Source organism: Vicugna pacos, chromosome 22 (assembly GCF_048564905.1).
Source record: "Vicugna pacos chromosome 22, VicPac4, whole genome shotgun sequence".
Taxonomy (NCBI): Eukaryota; Metazoa; Chordata; class Mammalia; order Artiodactyla; family Camelidae; genus Vicugna; species Vicugna pacos.
The window spans coordinates 11,173,679-11,191,848 of record NC_133008.1 but is presented as its reverse complement, the minus strand read 5'-3'; the positions used below and the strand labels follow the sequence as shown (position 1 = coordinate 11,191,848).

The 18,170-nt window shown below is 53.7% G+C and overlaps 1 protein-coding gene across 1 annotated transcript in view; it reads left to right on the top strand.

Moving 5' to 3' along the window:
- ERGIC1 (endoplasmic reticulum-golgi intermediate compartment 1) overlaps positions 1–18,170 on the top strand; it is a 99,545-nt gene that overhangs the window by 66,089 nt on the left and 15,286 nt on the right. Inside the window, exons 5-8 of the mRNA XM_031689358.2 lie at positions 503–627; positions 8,014–8,118; positions 11,808–11,868; positions 16,589–16,689. Coding sequence (XP_031545218.1) covers positions 503–627; positions 8,014–8,118; positions 11,808–11,868; positions 16,589–16,689 — 392 coding nt within the window. The remainder of the gene's footprint in view (positions 1–502; positions 628–8,013; positions 8,119–11,807; positions 11,869–16,588; positions 16,690–18,170) is intronic.

Here is an 18,170-nt window from a genome sequence, read left to right as displayed (position 1 = left end):
TGATTTGGTCCTTGTGATTCTCCAAGGAAGCTTTAATTGTTATCACCTCCCCGCTCCTTTAAAGAGAAAGAAACTGAGGCATCAAGAGGTCAAGTGCCTCAGCCAAGGGTACAAGCTAGTAAATGGCAGGCCCAGGATTCAGACGACCTTTTAAGCCTGACTCTCCGCTGCCCCCCTGCAGCATCACGTTTAGCAGAGTCCTCCCCCTGCACCCTGCAGCCTCCTTCCCTGGCCCCCTTAGCTGCTGCCTCTCCGGACTCTTTCCCCTCTTCCTTTCCAGCCGGCAGTGGCCAGGGCCGGGGACGTCGCGGGCTGGCTCGCTCTTAGTCCAGCCATCCCTTCCTCCTCCTCCTTCTCTGCAGCTCTGGGCCCCAGACTGTGAGCTCCTGGAAGACTGGGGCCCCCGCCTGCCCATGAAGTGGATGAAGGGGGGATCCTGGGAGGAGGGAGCTGGTCTTGTTTCTCTAGGGGTTTGTGACTCTTCTCTCCTTGGCTTCTGCAGTGGTCGGGCTGGACATCCAGGATGAGATGGGCAGGCATGAAGTGGGGCACATCGACAACTCGATGAAGATCCCGCTGAACAACGGGGCGGGCTGCCGCTTCGAGGGGCAGTTCAGCATCAATAAGGTACAGAGATCCTGCCTGGCCCCGCCCACTGCCCCGTATCCCCTTGGTCCCCTTCCTCCCTGGAAACTGGATGGCGGAGCCGTGCGCCCACTCACCCCGTCCCCGGCAGAGTCCAGGCGCCTGGCAGTTCCTGCTGAGAATCTGGGTGGGGGTTTCAAGCGCCCTGAGATTTGGAGCCCTGCTGGCTGGTTCAGGAAGGGACTACTCTCCTCCCCAGCGCGGAAGGAGTGGGCGGTGAGAAGACTGCAGGATTGGCAGCCCTGAGCGCAAGTGTGCGTCTCATCCCTACCCCATCTGGGCCAAGCAACATCCGCCAAGTCACTTAACGTCAGCCTTCACATCTTTAGGCTGAGGATGTGATGATAATAATTATATAATGGTACTATGCACGTCACAGAGGTTTACGTGATGATTAAATGAGCTATTGCACATTCATTCATTTCATTCATTCAAAAAACTCTTTGAGCACCTTCTGTGTTCCAGGGTGGGTTATCGGCTCTGGGCAATGGAAGGACTAGATGGGCAGTGCTCCTGCAGTGGTGGGGCTTCTGTTCTAGCAGAGGGAGACAGAGCATGCAACTAAAAAGCATTTCGGTGGGTGGTAAGTGCTGTGATGAGAAGTCAAGCAGGGGAGGAGTGGGAGTGGGTGGGTTTGAAAGTACCTGCTCAGCTCCAGAGGACCATTCAGGTATCACTGTTGTTTTGTCTCTAGAACCAGGAACTTCAGATCCTAGGTCAAGGGTGTGCAGGAAGTGCATTTGGAAGAACCAGGGAACCCGGGCGGGAGCCAGTCACTTTATGCTTTTGAGCTGCACCTTCCAGGACCGTAGCTACCAGCTCCATTTAAGTAGAGAAAGATCACTCTGGCATCTGTGTGGAGGCAGGCTGCAGGGAACCAAGAGCAGAGGTCAGGGGCAATGCTGTGGCAGTGGCATTGGAGAGAAGGGTCCAGATTAGGGAGCTAGGGTCAACAAGACTTACTGATCAATGGAGTGTGGGTGGTGAGGGCAAGAATGGAATCAAAGAAACATTTTAGATTTTTGTCTTGACAACCAGGGGGTCCCATTCTCTAGATATGGAAGCTTGGGAAAGCATGGGTTCCATGGGAAGCGGGGCTGGAACTCAGTCATTCATTCTGGACATGTTTCATTTGGGGTTCCTGTTAGAGACGTTAAACTGGACGTTGAGGGTGTGCTTCCGGAGTTCGGGAGAGAATTCCGGGATGGAGATATAAATGTGGAGTCATCAGTAAACAGATGGTGTTGGCAGCCATAGGTCCCCGTCAGTGCTACTCAGAGGGGGGCCCCCAGACCACCAGCATCAGCATCCCCCGGAACCTGGTGGGAATGCAGATTCTCAGGCTCCACCACCGACCTACTGAATCTGTGCTATAACAAGCCCTCCAGGGCACCCTGACACCGCTCGTGTTTGCGGATCACTGATCTGAGCTCGATTACCTGGACAGAGGGGTAGAACGTTGGTTCTAAACCTGGGGTCCACGGACTCCCAGGGAGTGTGGCTCAAATTCAAGCGGTCTGTGAACTTAGATGGAGAAAAAAATGGCATGTTTATTTTTATGAAGCAGTAACTTAGATTTAGCATTTTCTTTCTGTGATGAATGTAGGCAATGAACCACAGTGGCATTAGCAGCACCCGTGACCTTGTCACCAAGAGAAACTGCCGATGTTCATATCACATTAAAATGATCACAGATCATTTCAAGATGCTATTTACACTCATCGCTGTTTTGAAATGACAGTAATTAGTTGACCCGCAACCAGGTCATTTACTGCAATAATAACAAAGCATATGCAAATGCTTTGATTTATTTTAATTACTGTTTTAAAATCTCATTTCCTTGCCTGTGATCCTATGTATTTTATGCAGTCAAAACATTTTAAGCATCTAAAACATAAGAATGACATCACTGGTGTCACTGTCCCTTGCTTATTTGTAGTGTTTTGGGATAGCTGGACTTCTCAGTAAATACATAAAGATTACATAATCTATAGATTAATAATATAGAAGATGTATAGATCCCTTTTTTTAATTTTCATTGAAATAGAGTTGATTTAAAACATTGTGTTAGTTTCTGGTGTGCAACAGGGTGATTCAGTGATATGTATATATATTCAGTTATGCATGTATAAATATATTTTTTTCATATTCTTTTTCATTAAAGGTTATTACAGGATAAAAAAAATAAAACATAGATGTCACCAGCCTGGCAAAGGGTCCATGGCACCAAAAATAAGGATGCGGTTTGAGGACTGCTTCCTGGTGCACACCAGTGTTTAGCAGTGGGGAGGGAAGGAAGAAAGAGCAGCCAGATAGGAGGAAATCAGGGCTGCGAGAGCCCCCCAGTATCTGGAAGAGAACACATATCAAAGAGGAGGTCTGGTGCTGCGAGGATCGGGTGCACCGCTGACCACGTACAGCCAGGACAGCCCGCCGTGTCAGGGAGAGCGGACGGCCGCACAGCCACGTCCTGAGGATGCAGGCTGCAGAGGAGGGCCGGCCCAAGAGACGAGGGAAGGCCTGTGTGGGCACAGTGCAGGGAGGTGGGTGAATTGGTGGTGGGTCCAGCCTCCTGCTTGCCTCCCATGGCCTCTCTCTGCCCCCATCTATGTGTCTGGGGAGCTGTTGCTCACCCACGGGTCCCATTGACTGGGTCTTTCGGGGAAGCCCTCCCTCCCCTTCCCCTGACCACACCCCCATCACGAGCCTTATCCGAACGCTCCTGTCCATTTTACTCCCTGACTTCTTCTGACCATTGCCTCCCCCGCCCCGCCCCCGCCCCGCCCGGTTCATTCACTTATGTCACGCTCTTGAGTGTTGACTGTGTGCCTGGCTCGACGCTTGGCACTGGGATGTGGGGAGGAGGGAAACAGCCCTTGGTGGCACTTAACGATCTATTACGAGATGGCAGGTCAACAAGCAAGCAAATGTGGAATTTGATGAAGCAGCCAGGAAGAGAATGGGGTTGTTATGGTGGGGAATACACACAGGAGGTCATCAGGGAAGGCATACCTGCGGGGTTGAAAGATGGCTGAAGATGAACAGACAGACATGCACACCTCCCAGTTCTAGGGGCCTCCCTTGGCGGGTATGATCACCTGGGCTAAACAGATGCCAATGCCCCAGATGGTGAAAAGGAGCGATCACGTTCCCTCAGCACCCCGGAGAGGGTGGGCACAGGAAAGACAGGATGACCACCCAGGAGACGGCCCAGCACCACACTCTCCCCATCTTGGCAAATATGCCCAAGGCTGCAGTCGGCTCAGACAGGCAGTGTTGGGGCCCCAGTGGCTCTGGCTGAACTGGAACTTGCTCTCTGGGGCCAGACAGACCGACCCATGCCAGAGAATCCTGGTTGAATGACTGGGCAGTTTAGCCTCTCTGAGCCTTGGTTTTCTCATCTGTAAAATGGGAATGATTTTACTGCCCTCACAGATTGTGAGATGTGAACAAGTGAAAATCCGTAAAGCATGTGTCCCAGTGGGGGCAAGTCAAGCCTCAGCGCCCTCCCCGGGTGCTCGTCTCCGTCAGTGGGAATGTCTGCGATCGCGTCAGCTGGCATCCACCGTCACCCGGGTACAGGTGTGCTCGTAGAACGTGCATGGCTGAGGAGGGCAGGGTACAGCTCAGTGGTAGAGCGCATGCCTGGTGTGCACAAGGTCCTGGGTTCAATCGCCAGTGCCTCCATTAAAAAATAAATAAATCAGTAAATAAATCTAATTATCTCCACCCCTACCGCCCCAAAAAAAGACTGTGCGTGTATGACGACCACAAAGCGGGTCTTCTCTGGTCAGGGGAGGGCTGGGATTCTAGCAAAGAGTCATGCCAGCCCCCACCTTTTGGCAACCACCTCTTGGGTTCTCACCCAACCCTTCACCAGCAGTAATTCATTTAGTCCTTGCAACAATCCTGAGGAAACAGGCACAGGGGATTAAGTGACCTGCTCAAGGGCCAGCAGCGAGGGTTTGAAAGAGCCCCTGCTCTTTCTTCTACACCCCTGCCTGTCACTGCTTCTGGCCAGCAGCTCGGTGACATGTGTCCATTCACTCCAGGCCACGGGTCAGGCCACCCTCTGCGCCCCACCCTTGGAGACTCAGGGTTCTTGCCTTCCCGGAATTCTCAGTCAAGGGGTGCTCAGATAAGAAAGCCAGCCGTGTTGACGAGCGAGGTCTGCAGCTGGCCCCCACCCTTATATCTCCCAGCATCAGACTCACACTTGCCCCATGGCCCCCTTATCCATCCATCAGGAAATCAGATGTCAGAGTTCACATGTTTCAAGCCGTCCCAGCAGCCCAGCAGCCCTGCTCCTCGCTTAATCACGCAGCAACCCCAGGAGGACAGGACGGCCTGCGGCTTGGGGCCTGGCTCCTTCTATATGTTTTTAAAACCCATCAGAGACAATGACGTAGGTTCCTAAGTCACAGCGCTAAAAGCGTCGTCTTTTCTTTCTTCAGCCCAGCGTGTGCTGGCATGAGTCAGCCACCTGTGATGGATTCCGGGCCGAGGGGGAGTGGGCCGCTGAGTCAGCCTCGTGGGGCAGCAGTGGGGGGCAGGCGTGCGGGAGCCAGCCTCCTTGACTCACCTAACTCTGGGAGCGCGAGGCCCAGGCCCCAAACCCGATTCTGAACTCTGCCCACAGCCTTGTCCCCGGGAGGCCCCGTGTCACTGCACAGAAAAGCTCTGAAGGACACACGCGGGGCATTGTTGGTGTCTTACTCCCGGTGGGCAACGGGGCCTTGAGTTCTGACTTTGCCATGTGAAATTTTTGCAGTGAAAATATATCCAGGTGTTATTTATGTAACTAAAAATGAAGTTAAAAATATTTTTAAAATACAGTGTGTCTTTTCCCACACCCTGACCGTATACATCCTTGTTCCCTCTTCCGGGAGGGTCCTTCTCTCTTGGCTCAAACACATTCGTTCTTTGAACCCAGCCCAATAACACCTGCCATCAACTTTGTATTCATCACCTCATTTAATCCTCACCCTTTGTGGTTAATTATCCCCATTTTGCTGATGGGGAAACTGGGAGGCCCAGACTGGTTGCTGACCTTGCCCAAGGCCCCCCAGCTGGGAAGCGGAGCCGGACTGGAGCCTGTACGTGGCACCCAGTGGCTACTCTGCCACAGCTAATTGGGCCCCTGAGGTGGGCGATGCTCTCCCTCCAGGGAGATCCTGCTGAGCTGTTGCTCCTGTTCACGCCAGACCCAGCGGGTTGCCTCCTCCTCCGAGCCCCCTGGGCACCATTCAGCCCATGGCACACTGCACGGTGAGCTCACTGAGGCAGGGCCGTGCCCTGTGAGCCTGGGACCTCCCATGTCAGTCCAGAGCTCTGGCCCTCATGAAGACAAGACTGTTCCAGGAGAAAGCCCACGACTTTGTGTTTGAGACAGGCACACTTACAGAGTAAGCAGACTTTGATGGGCTGCTCTGTGCTAAGCCATAAGCCCTATTCCTTCCCCCAGTGCAGCTTGCTAAACCTTTGTTGAGCTGGAACGAAATAAACCCTGAGCTTTTCATTATGATGTTGGGTCTTTGCTAAACAGCCCCAGCTCCCTCTTATGCTTCTTTGTTTCCTGCTGCGGTCACTCCCCCAATCCTTTCTTTTATTCGGGGTTCACTAATACCAAATTCTTCTAGTTCCTTACACATGCCCACCACTGGGCAGTTTCTGACCTCCGCACTTCATGCTGTTCCTTCTACCCAGATGCTGTTCCTTCTATTCCTGAGAAATGTGTACTCGTCTTTAGAGCCTTAGCATAGGGTGTTCTGTCCCCTGAGAAGCTGTCCCTGAACATCCCCAGCAGAACTGAAGGCCCTCCCCCGCGGTCCCACGGCCTTTGCATCCCTCCGGTCTAGTGTGGGTCACGCAGTCTCATCTTCTGTTCCAAACTGTGTCACAGCAAGCCCAGCGGGGGCTCTTCCAGGGCCAGGCTTTCGTCCGGGTCATCTCCCCAAGCCCGGCGCCTCCTGAAGGCCTGGCTCCACGTGGCCATCAGCCCAGGGCCGCTGAAGTTAGTGGCCTCAGTTTTAATGTGTGATGTGAGAAGTTTTCTTCACTGCTCTGAGCCTCAGTTTCCTTTTCTATAAAATGAGGATTATCAGGCGCCAAAGCCAAAAGTGATGTTTTAGTGAGTAATGTTATTTACTCGTTCTTCCATTCATCCAGTACGTACTTACTGAGCGCCTGTTCCGTGCCAGGTGAATACAGCATCAAATCAGACAAAAATCCCCACCAGTGTGGCGTGTACATTCTTCTTATGGGAGGAGACAGGTGAAAACGAGATGAGGCCGGGTGGCGGGTGACGTGAGTGCTTTAGCAGGGTTAGGGGCTTGGGGGATGGGGGTCGGGGGCCCCAGAGCCGAGGCCAGAGGGAGAGCCTTGTGGAACAGGGTTCTAGGAAGGGGACACGGGCACAAAGGCCCGAGGTGGGACCTTGCTCCCGGTGCAGCAGGGAGGCCAGCGTGGCCAGAGGGAGAAAGCAGAGGAGGACTGGGGACGTGGCTTCAACTCAGGACACCAGAGGCCTTGGAGGGTCCTGAGCAGAGGAGTGACAGGATCAAATGCAGGTTCAAAAGGCCCCCTCTGGCAACTATTGGGGAAAGGCCTGGGGGCGCCAGAGATGGAAGCTGGAAGCCCAGGAGGGAGGCTGCCTCCACGGCCAGTCCAGCGGGGCAGTGGAGGCGGGAGGCGTCAGACACTGGGCATCTTGAAGGTGGAGCTGACGGCATCTCCTGGTGGGTGGGATGTTGGTGTGCGAGAAGGACAGGGCCAGCGCAGCTGGGAGGAGAGTACTTTTGGTGAAAGGGGAGGCCTCAGGAGAACCCGCGGAGGCGTCCTCAGCACCACTCACTCAGTTAGCTTTCACTCAGGCCCTCTCACTGGCGGTGCTCTGCGAGGCCTCGAGACCCAGGGAGCAAAGGAGGCCACTGCAGTCTCGCCTTCGAGGATCCCCCAGTCTAGGGTGACGGGGCAGGTTTGGGTGGCTGATGGTGTTGATCTGGAGTTCGAGGAAGCTCTGTTAGTCTGCAGGCCTAGAGGTCGTTCCCTGACCCCTCTGGGGGGCGAACAGCTAGGGAGTTGATGGGGGCAGCTGCCTTTTCGAGCCCTGGACTTGTGCCAGGTGCCCAGCTGGGCGCTTCATGCACATCCTCCCACCCTAGAGCCCTGCATCCCCCTAGGGCAGCCACGGTTGTCACCCCCTTTCTACAGATGAGAGGGCTGAGGCTCAGAGAGGGTGTGGCTCCTACAGAGTCCCATGGCCCAGCTGGGATCCAAACCCAGATCTGTCTGAGCCCAGGGTGATGCCCTGCAGCCCACCCTCTGGGGCAGCCAACTCAACTCCTGAAACTTGCATCTCTCCCCTAGGTCCCGGGCAACTTCCACGTGTCCACACACAGTGCCACAGCACAGCCACAGAACCCGGACATGACCCACATCATCCATAAACTCTCCTTTGGGGACACGCTACAGGTGAGCGGGGCACACTCAAGGTGGCGCAGCTGGGGGTGGGCATCCAGGGGCCGCATCACCGGAGGCTTCTGCCCTCCCTGGGCGCAGAGAGATGCCCTCCAAGGGGGTCCCCCCTCTTCGAGCCTCTGCTCCATCAAACAGCCCCTTGTATTATTTCTGAGCACGCGGCTGCCGTGTTATCAATGCTGCACTGAATGCAGAACCTCAGCGTGAGACCAGGGCCTGGGGAAAAGGACTCACCTTCATGAGCAAGTACTAAGCGTTAGTGCTTTCTGTCTGCCAGGGCAGCCTGATGAGGCAGGAGGGGACACCGCATTTTACAGACCTGGAGCTGGGTCCAGAGAAGCCATTTGTCCAGGGTCCCCCAGCATGTGTGTCTGACCCCCGAGTCCAGCACACTGGCCACCACACTGTCAGTGCCCACGTCCATCACATAGGCGTGAATGAAGTATTCTGAGAGTCCTTGCGATTTTGATGGAGAAGCCACCGCCCGCAGTCTCCTCCTCCTGCAGATACTGAGCCCTGTTCTCTGCCGGCTGCAGGCAGGGGAGCTGGGACTCTCCCTGTCTCTACCCTCAGCACCGCAGGGCCGCAGGAGAATTGTTGCACCCTGTGTGACAAAGAGGGACTCAAGGCTCAGAAGCAGAAGAAACCGCTCCAGCCACAGCGCTGGCTCTGCGACCCCAGCTCCTGACCCCAAGCCTTGCTTGATGAGAACCCTGCTTCCTGATTGAGGTTGCTAGGTGGGTGCCCTCCAGGCACTGTGATGTGCACACGGGGCACACACAGGCCCATGAGCACACGCACACACACTGTTCTAACACCCGTGTGCACACGTCTGCTCAGACTCACGCACACACTCATCAGACACGCACTGAAAGGTGTACCCTGGCATATGCATGCTCGTACGTACACCGAGACCACACGCTGAGCACACACGCCGCATGTGCACACACTCACACCCACTCAGACCTCGCACAAACACAGCGCACACACCCAGGTGTACAGCGTTCTCGTAAGCATCCCCAGCCCCCTGCCCAGCACAGTCATCCCTGCAAACACACCTCACCCAGAGATACGCACAGACTCACCCGGGTGGGAACATCACACACAGACCCACACACACTCACTCCTGCTCCCACTGCCCCTCTTACGTGAACCTGCCGCGTGCATCCACCTGCCGCAAGAATGCCTGTTGCTGGCTGAATGCTTTGTGTGCGCCGAGCAGCTTACTTCACAAGCACGATCCTCTTTCACTCTGTCAGCAGCCCCAGAGGTAGATACTATATTGTCCCCATTTTTCAGATGAGGAAACTGAGGCACAGGGAGGGTGCAGCCTGTTACAGAGCCTGGGTCTGAATCCAGAGTCTGGCTGCGGACTGCACGGCGGGTCCCGCCTCCGGTGAGCTGTCCCTCAAGCACATGTGCGCTCTCACGCTTCTGTCCCTCCATGTTTCTCCCGCCACTTTGCCAGGGCACCTTGTGCCCAGCAGGAGTGGCACTGTCATTGCCTTCCCAGTCCCTTTGGAGGCCCCAGAGGTTTTCCTCTTGGGGACAGGGCATAGAAACAGAGAGGGCCTGGGCTCCCTGCGCCGGACTTGCTGCCCACACACTCCGTGAAGCACGTCCCACCCTGGGACCGTGGGCTCACTCCCTGCAGGCGGATTCACGCAGGATTCACACCACCGCTCCATCCAGAGGACTACTGTGTGGCAGTTCCCCACTTGCTTTTCTGGGTTCACATACTGGCTCCACCACTAACCAGTTGTGAGACCTTGGGCAAATTATTCTTACTAAGCCTCAGTTATCTCATCTGTAAAATGGGGACAATGATTGTACCTGCCTCATAGAACTGTAGTGAAGATAAAATGAGCTAAAGGGATGGCACGTGAAGCTCTTAGAATTGCCTGGCACAGAGTAAGCGGTCAGTGAAATGTCCTATGAGCATTGTCACCCGTGCCCTCACTCTGCACCAGGCCCTGCAGGATAAGATGTTGCTGGCCCTCAGGGGCTCATACAGCCATGGGGAGACAGATGTGGGGTGGTCCCCACCCACTGAGGCAGGAGCTGACACATCCCAGGCAGGCTGAAGCCCATAGAAAGAGCACCCACCTGCTGTGGGGAAGATGGGCCATGAGGCAAGGCTGCAGGTAGGGAGGTGAGGGAAGGGCTGTAACCAAGGCCAGGGGATGGGGCCTAACTGAGGCAGGGCAGGGGGAGGAGAGGAGATGGGGGCAGCCTTGCACTGCTGTCTGCCCCTGCAGAGCAGGAGGACAGTAACAGCCTTCTGCTTGGTCCTTATGGTGGAAATAGGATTTTTCAAAAGTGTAGCACACTTAGCCGAGGGTCCAACTACCCATCGGTAACCCATCCATCCATTCAGCAAGTATTTACTGAGTATCTGCTATGTGCCAGTTCTTGCACACATCTGTGAGGACGAGTGTGGTCCCTGCCCACGTGGAGTATATAGTCCAGAGGAGCAGACAGAAAGTAATCAAATAATGTGAGATAAAACGCTGATGCACGTTTGTCTCTTGCACTCTTGTCTCCACAAGCACCGTCCTCTTGGGTGAGAGACAAAGTCTTTAGATGGTCGATCCCTAGGCTGCAATGAACAGACTTCCCTTTGGGCTTGTTGAGTGCGCAGCTCTGTTAAGTGCTCAGTAAACGTCAGCCGTCAGGCGTCTGAAACCAGGATCAGGCGTCAGGTTCCCCACTGTTCCTGGAGTGGCCCTCCCTGTAGGAGCCTGTCCCCTCCTACCTCTCTGACCTCTTTCCTTCCACTCCTTACCCTCTTCCTCTCTAGGGCCATATGGGCTCTGTCTGTTTCTCAGTCTCCAGACTCCCGTTTGCATGTGCTGCTTGTCTGATTAACTTTCCACTTTCCTACAGATCGTGGTGTCCGTGTCACTTCCTCCAGGAAGCCCTCCAGGATATCCAGCTCAGCAGCCCCCATTAGTCATATCCATGGTGACATGCCCTGTGTACTGGGCATGCTTTGTCCTGCCTTAGATTCTCCTTGAGGCTGACCTGGTTTCCCGTTGTCCTCAGAGAAGTGGGATGTATGTGCCCTTCAGCCACACTTTACAGCAGCCGCTGCCAGGGCAACACAACGGGGCCGGCTGCCGAGAGGAGAAGTCTCTTCACAGCTGCTATACATTCCCCACAGCAGACGAGGTGGGAGGCCAGCAGCCCGGGTCCTCTTTCAGAGGGCTGTGTGGTCTCAGGAGGAGCATACTGGGACCCAGCGCAGCTTTACTTGAGTTTTCTGCATGGTCTGATGGAAAGAGCCCAGGCTTGAGGTCAGATAGACCTGAGTTCAGAATTCAGTTCAGCCACTTATCAGTGGTTTGGTGCTTCTCCAAACCTTGACTTGCTCTTCTGTAAAATGGGCCCATGGTAGCTCATTGGGGCATTTAATGAGATGGCACTAGGTACACAGGCCCGAATGCCTCATAGTTGTAAGTGCTCAAGATGGTAAGCAAGCTAGTGCCTCCTGGGTGCCAGGCCTCTGCTGTGTCTGTGTCTTGCTCCCCACAACTTCTCTAGAGACAGACCGCACTGGATCTCCATTTTACACATGGACAAGGTCCCGGGACCAGGTGACATCTGGTCATTCCCCCACAGCCAAGGCCAGGCCTAGAGGTGGCAGCATCCTGGGGTCAGTCCCTCTCTGTGCTTCTCCACAGGTCCAGAACGTCCACGGAGCCTTCAACGCTCTCGGGGGAGCAGACAGACTCACCTCCAACCGTATGTATCTCATGCCTGCACTGGGAACAGCTTTCTGGCCCGGGGTTCCCAGGGCCGCAGAGAGGAAGTGCGGGAGAACGGAGGGAGCCTTGCTGTGAGCCAAGCTGTTCACGCTTCCTTCCCGCTGCTGGCCTGAGAACCAGTGGAAAGATCCGTATCTTACAGAGAAGGGAAGGAAAATGACCTGGGGGGGGAGTTGTGGGGCGCCCCATGAATATCGGCTGTTACAGTATTATTATTATCATCACTGCCACATAGTGGTTCTTGGTTGAGATAATCACCCTAGATCCCACAGGGAGTGATGACACAGCCAGAATTCATCCTGGCTCCAGGTGGCACCCAGGAGAACAGGGCTGTGGGTGGCTCAGTCAGGTCTGGCCACCTGGGCGGCCTCCACCCCGCCCCCCTCCTGCGTGGACCCCTCCCACCCACAAATGGCCCCTCCCTGAACCATCTCTTTCCTGGGCTCCCTGGCACCTCGGCCCAGATTAAAGAGAGTGCCACGTCTTTACACACCAGCAGAAGAGCGTGCATCCCTAGACACACATGCACACACGCGTGAGGCCTTGAGCGGAACGGGCCTGGGAGGTCTGTCTGCTCAAGTGGATCCGCCCTCTGGATCCTGCAGGACGGTTACCAAGACTTTTCTTCTTTTCTCACCAGAGCTCACCTTGCCCCCATATGTCTTTAATCACTTCTTAAAATACATTTCTAAGCAGACCTTAGAGATATTGCAGATCCGGTTCCGGACCACCTCAATGAAGCAAATATTGCAATTAAAGCGAGTCACACAAATTTTTTGATTTCCGAGTGCATGGAAAAGTTATGTTTACACTATGCTGCAGTCTGTTAAGTGTGCAGTAGCATTATGTCTTTTAAAACAGTGGAAATACCTTAATGTTAAAAATCCTTTGTTGCTAAAAAAAAAATGCTAACCATTATCTGACAAGTTGCCACAAACTTCAATTTGCTAAAAAAAAAAAAATCAGTATCTGCGAAGAGCAATAAAGCAAAACAATAAAAGGAGCTGAACCTCCATGACCTGTCCCCACCCCAGCCACTCAAGCTTTTCATTTCCCTGTGTCGCTGGGGATCCTTGTCCGTGAGCGGAAGTTGGCTTTTCTGAACACAGATAGCAGCCGACCTTCTGACTTTGGTACATGGTGTTATTACAAAACCACAGTTTGGGTACAGTTTTTCCTCTGGTGACAGAGGCACGGTTGCTCACCTAGCAGCTCTGCGGTGCTTTATTAAGGCACTCTGTCTTTTCATGGAAAGTGTCTGTTCCTGGTTTTCACCAGTACAGTGATGCCCCCGAGACTGATGGAATTTACTGTACGTTACCGTGTTGCCTCCCAGCTGGGTCCGTGCCCTTTCACGCTGCCTCCAGCGGCGCCTGAGTGTGTGACAGTCGCTCCTGGCTTTCACACAGGTGTCTGATGCTAAGGGAAGGAGTCGATTCTTCATATGGGGGGGTAGTCATCGTGGTTGTGTGCGGGCAGCGTGTGGTCCCAAGGGGGGCCGTCCACCTGCCTGCACCTCGCACGGGCCCCTGGCTGCCTGCTGTTGGAAGAGGCTCAAGCTTGGAAGACCTCAGAGTGTGCAAGCCGATGGAGGATGTGGGCAGAAAGCCTTGCCTGCTCCTGGGCTCCCGAACAAAGCCATCTCAGGCCGCATCCGTGGAAAGAGAGCTGCGTTAGATCAGGCAGCAGACAGCCAGGGTAGGGCGGCCTCTCATCTCCTCAGCCCTGCAGCCCGGTCGCCCACACTGGGCGCCTTGCCTCTGCAGGCCCCTCTGCTCCCAGGTCTCCCACGGGGGCTGCTTCTTGTCATTCAGGTCTCAGCTCAAATGCCACCGCCTCAGAGAGGCCCTTCCTGACCACCTTATCTACAGTCACCCCCATGCCCAGCAGCAGACCTGTTTTTCTTCCTTGTGCAGACCACTCTGTTTGAAGATACTGTGACTGTTGATATTTTAGCTGTGATGATGGCATTAAGGTGGTGGTGGTGGGTTTTTTTAAGAGTCTTTTCTTGAGACATAATGAAAATATCTGTGGATGAATTGATGTGATGTCTGGGATTTGCTTCAAAATAAAATGAAGGAGGAGGAGCAGTAGGGCACAGAGGAAGCAAAATTGGACATGTGTTGTTGATTGCTGAGGCTGGAGAATGGGTACCTGCATGTTCCTCGTACGGTCCCCCGTATATGTTTGAATTTTTCCATAGTAAGATGTTTGGAGGGAGGGAGAGAGCGGGAGGGGCACGTGGGCCCGCCTGGATCAGGTTGGAGCCAGCAGCCCCAAGGAAGGGTCCTCTGCCCGGGAACCCACGTGGGTGTCATTAGGTGCCGTGTTTCCAGTGGCGTTTGGCAAATTGTACCAAAGGCCTTAAAAATGGTCACTGCCTTTGAGTCATCAATTCTACTCATAGGAGAGTGAGCTCAGGGAACGATTAAGAGAATGTGCATGGATTTAGGGAGATAATAGTCATTAGGTCATTGTTTACAGGAGTGAAAATGAGCCACAGTGTCAGTGTCTAGCCCCGGAGCCTGGTTACGCACATTGTACGTGGCCACGCTGTGGGGCGTGTGCGGCTGCCGACGGGCCTGTGTCAGAACCTCGCTAGTGTTCAGGCAGCAAACAGTTACTGAGCACCTACTGTGTGCCCGGCACTGTGGGAGGGGATACGATGGTGGATAAAACCAGTGAGGTAGAGCTTACACTGTGTCTCAGACCTGAAACACTGCCTAGGGTGTTCAGTGCTCAGAAGAAGGTTCAGTATGATCCAGTTTTAGGGAAACATAAATATACGTATAAATAGAAATCTGGTAGTTTGTACATGAGGATGTGAACCTACGGTTTTCTGTGAAGGGTGGATTTATGGGTGATTTTTTTTTTCTTTACGATCACCTGTGTATCGCGAAAGTTGTAACAGAACCATTACAGGTGTGATGTTCATAAGGCATCACTCTCTTGTTCCTCCAAGTTTTTAATGAGGGGCGATGGGCATTTGGGCTTCTGGTTTAAAATGCAGATTCTTGTGGGGGGAGGGTATAGCTCAGTCACAGAGCACGTGCTTAGCATGCACGAGGTCCTGGGTTCTATCCCGAGTACCTCCATTAGATAAATAAACCTAATTACCTCCCCCTTCAAGAAAAAAAAAGTCTAAAAAGTTTTTTTAAATTAAAAAAAAAAAAAGGCAGATTCTGACCCCCACGCCAGACCCAGTGAGCAGAAGCTTCAGTGGTGAGGCCCAGGTGTCTACCTTTTAAATCCTGGTGGCCTCAGTGCTCCTGATAGCTGAGCGTTGGCGGGGTTGAGCAGCGGGAGGTTGGGGTCCTCATGGGCTTAGCCCTGAGGCTGCAGGGCTTTTCCGAAGTTTTTAGAGGAGTCGGATCTCAAGGCAGTTCAGAAAGCACTGTCCTTTCCTTACTAAGATGCGGTACTGGCAGGAAGAGGCAGGGGGCGCCATCTGCGTCCCCTGCCCTCTTACAGAAGATGAGTTCAAGGACTCAGGAGTGACTCAGCCAGAAGACCAGGAGTAGAGCCCAGAAGCCTAGATTTCTGTGTTCTAGCTGCATGGTCCCTGACCCCAGATTCTAGAAGGCAGGAACAGACGGGCCCTTGAGCTCTCCCTAGCATCCCAGAAGGCCCGAGGGAATACACCTTTCCCGGGTGGTATCGGCAGCTCTGGGCCAGCGATCTATCAGCTGAGCGTTTGATTCCGGTTACCTCATGCTTATCAGAAGCTGAATCATCTGTTCTTCCATTCATGCCTCTGACCAGTCATCCCTCCATCCGTTCGTTCATTCAATAAGCATTTGCCACTGTCCACTCTGTACCAAGCTCTGCATAGGGTTCTGGGGACACGGAGATGAGTAAGCCTCGGTCCCTGACCACCGCCGCCTCCCCCATCCAGCGAGGAGGGGGTAAGAGTTTCAGTGGAAGATGTCAGGACTGAGTAGAGCGAGAACTGGTCTCCCATTAATTGAAAACGGGGGAAAAAAATGAATCAGTTCTTTACAGATGCAGTTTTTCTGGCCGGTGGGCTCTTTTTAAAAATGTAAACCCAGTTTGTTTCAAAAGTAGCAATATTCAAACAGGATCAGAGGGTGCACAGTGACATGTGATCTTTTTCAAATCCTGCCTTCCTCCCCAGAGACTACAATTGCTAATTGTTTCTTGGGCATCTTTCCAGAAAATTCTTCTGTGTATTCATGCCTATAGAGAGAAGAATGGGTCTTCCCTGCCCCCAGTACATGGAAACACGTGATTTCCCCTTGTCTGTGACTTAGTTCTTTACACTTCAAGTTACCTCTTGGAGACTGGCCTCTCCCAGCACCCTCTCTTCAACAGTTTCCCTGTTCTTTATTTCTAATGGAGGTACTGGAGATTGAACCTGGGGCCTCATGCATGCTAAGCATGTGCTCTACCACTGAGCCAAACCCTCCCTCCCCCTAACAGCCCTATTGAGGGAACTTTGGGTTGTTTCTAGAATTTATTATTGTATGCAGTGCAGGAGTAAAGACCCTGATGGGTGGAGGTGTCCATCAATTCCTGGTGTCCAGAGGGAGAAAATGAGGAAGTGTCGTTTGGTGGTGAAACTGTGGAGGCTGAATCCTCTCCATGCCAAGCAGGCTTAGGGTTGGAATGACCTAGAAAGAGCTGCCTGCTGGGCAGTGCCCATCCCCCTGCTTCATGCTGCTCTGTCCTTCCTGCAGCCCTCGCCTCCCACGACTATATCTTGAAGATCGTGCCCACGGTTTACGAGGACAAGAGTGGCAAGCAGCGGTACTCCTACCAGTACACGGTGGCCAACAAGGTACCCTGGCGGCAGCTGCGCCCAGCTGCGTGCAATTGCGCCCTCTGCTGGCTGAGAGCGGAGGTGACACGTGTCTGGGCATGCTTTCCTCTGTTTCCCTACACCGGGCTTTTCCTGGGATGGGGTGCTCTGGCCTGGCTCTGTCCCTGGGTAAAGATGGGAGGCCAGCCTCAGAGTCAAGGGAAAGAAATCTCACCGGGAGATAGTGTGTGGTCTGTTTGAGAAAGAGCAGGCAGGTGGCCTGCCCCAAAGGTCCAGGGGCTGTGGACATCCCCACAGCCCTTCATCTGGCCCCGGTCCTTAAGATACAGGACCCTGATTGGTTAGCACGGAACAAATGCTCTGGCTCTTGGGGCACAAGCTTTATCCAAAATCATGAGGCCCTTGAATCACACCAGATGGCCGTTGGTTAGCAGGTATGTCCCAGGACCCCAACACTCAGAGTCACGGAGAAGCAGGCAGGTCTTGGTGGAGAGCAGAGCACAGTCAGAACCAGCAGAACAGGGTGACAGACAGTTTCAAACCGAAACAGCCTCAGCTTCCCCGAGATGACCCTGCCCGTGGGACATGAATGCTTGAAGCCGATTGCTTGAGCCCCCCACCCCCAGATTGACCCCTTCCTATCAGGAGTCTCCTTTCCCTTCTGTTCCAAGACTGTGCAAACCCCTTATAAATGATATATTGTTTGGCTCTAATAATAATCACAGTAAGAGTAGCAGTTACCACTTATGGGGTGCTTTCCGCGAGCTGGACATTGTGCTACGCGCTCTGCCTCCAACATCTTTTTCGGTCATCATGACAGCTCTGACATTGGGACTATTATTGTCCCCATTGTACAGATTTGGCCACTGAGGTGCTGAGAGGTGGTCCTGGAGCTATAAAGTGGCTGAGTGGATCTTAGAACCAGCTTCTCCTCCGGCTCCAGAATCTGGCCTCTTGATCACATTACCTACTCAGTCTGAAAGAGAGGCCTCTGAGTCTGCCGGGCTGGGAGCTACTCTCTCTCGGGGGACTTGGGGTCCCCCTTCTCTGATCCACCTGCTCTGATGCTCTGGTGTAGCTGGAGCAGACGTCCTGTTTCTCGGAGGGCATCTCACTGGGACCCTCAAGTGCTGACAGCATCTGACAGATGGGAGAAGGCGGAGGCAGACTGAGCAGAAAGAGCGAGGGCTGGGGAGCAAACTTCCAGCTCAAAGCCAGCGCAGTCACTCACCGGCTCTGGGACCTGGGACAAGTCACATAACTGCTCTGTGCCTTAATTTACTCACTTTATAAAACAGGGATGGTGCCCGCCTCATAAGATCGCCGTCCAATGAGGCAGTGCTTTTAAAACTAGCTAGCCCACGAAGAAGGCTTTGGATAAATGGGACCTACTGCTGCTATTTTTTTTTGTTTGTTTTTTGTTTTCCTCCGTCCGTCAGCACTGGGCTGTGACCCAGACAGTCACCCTGCCCCATCAGCTCTCCCTGGAGAAAACTGAT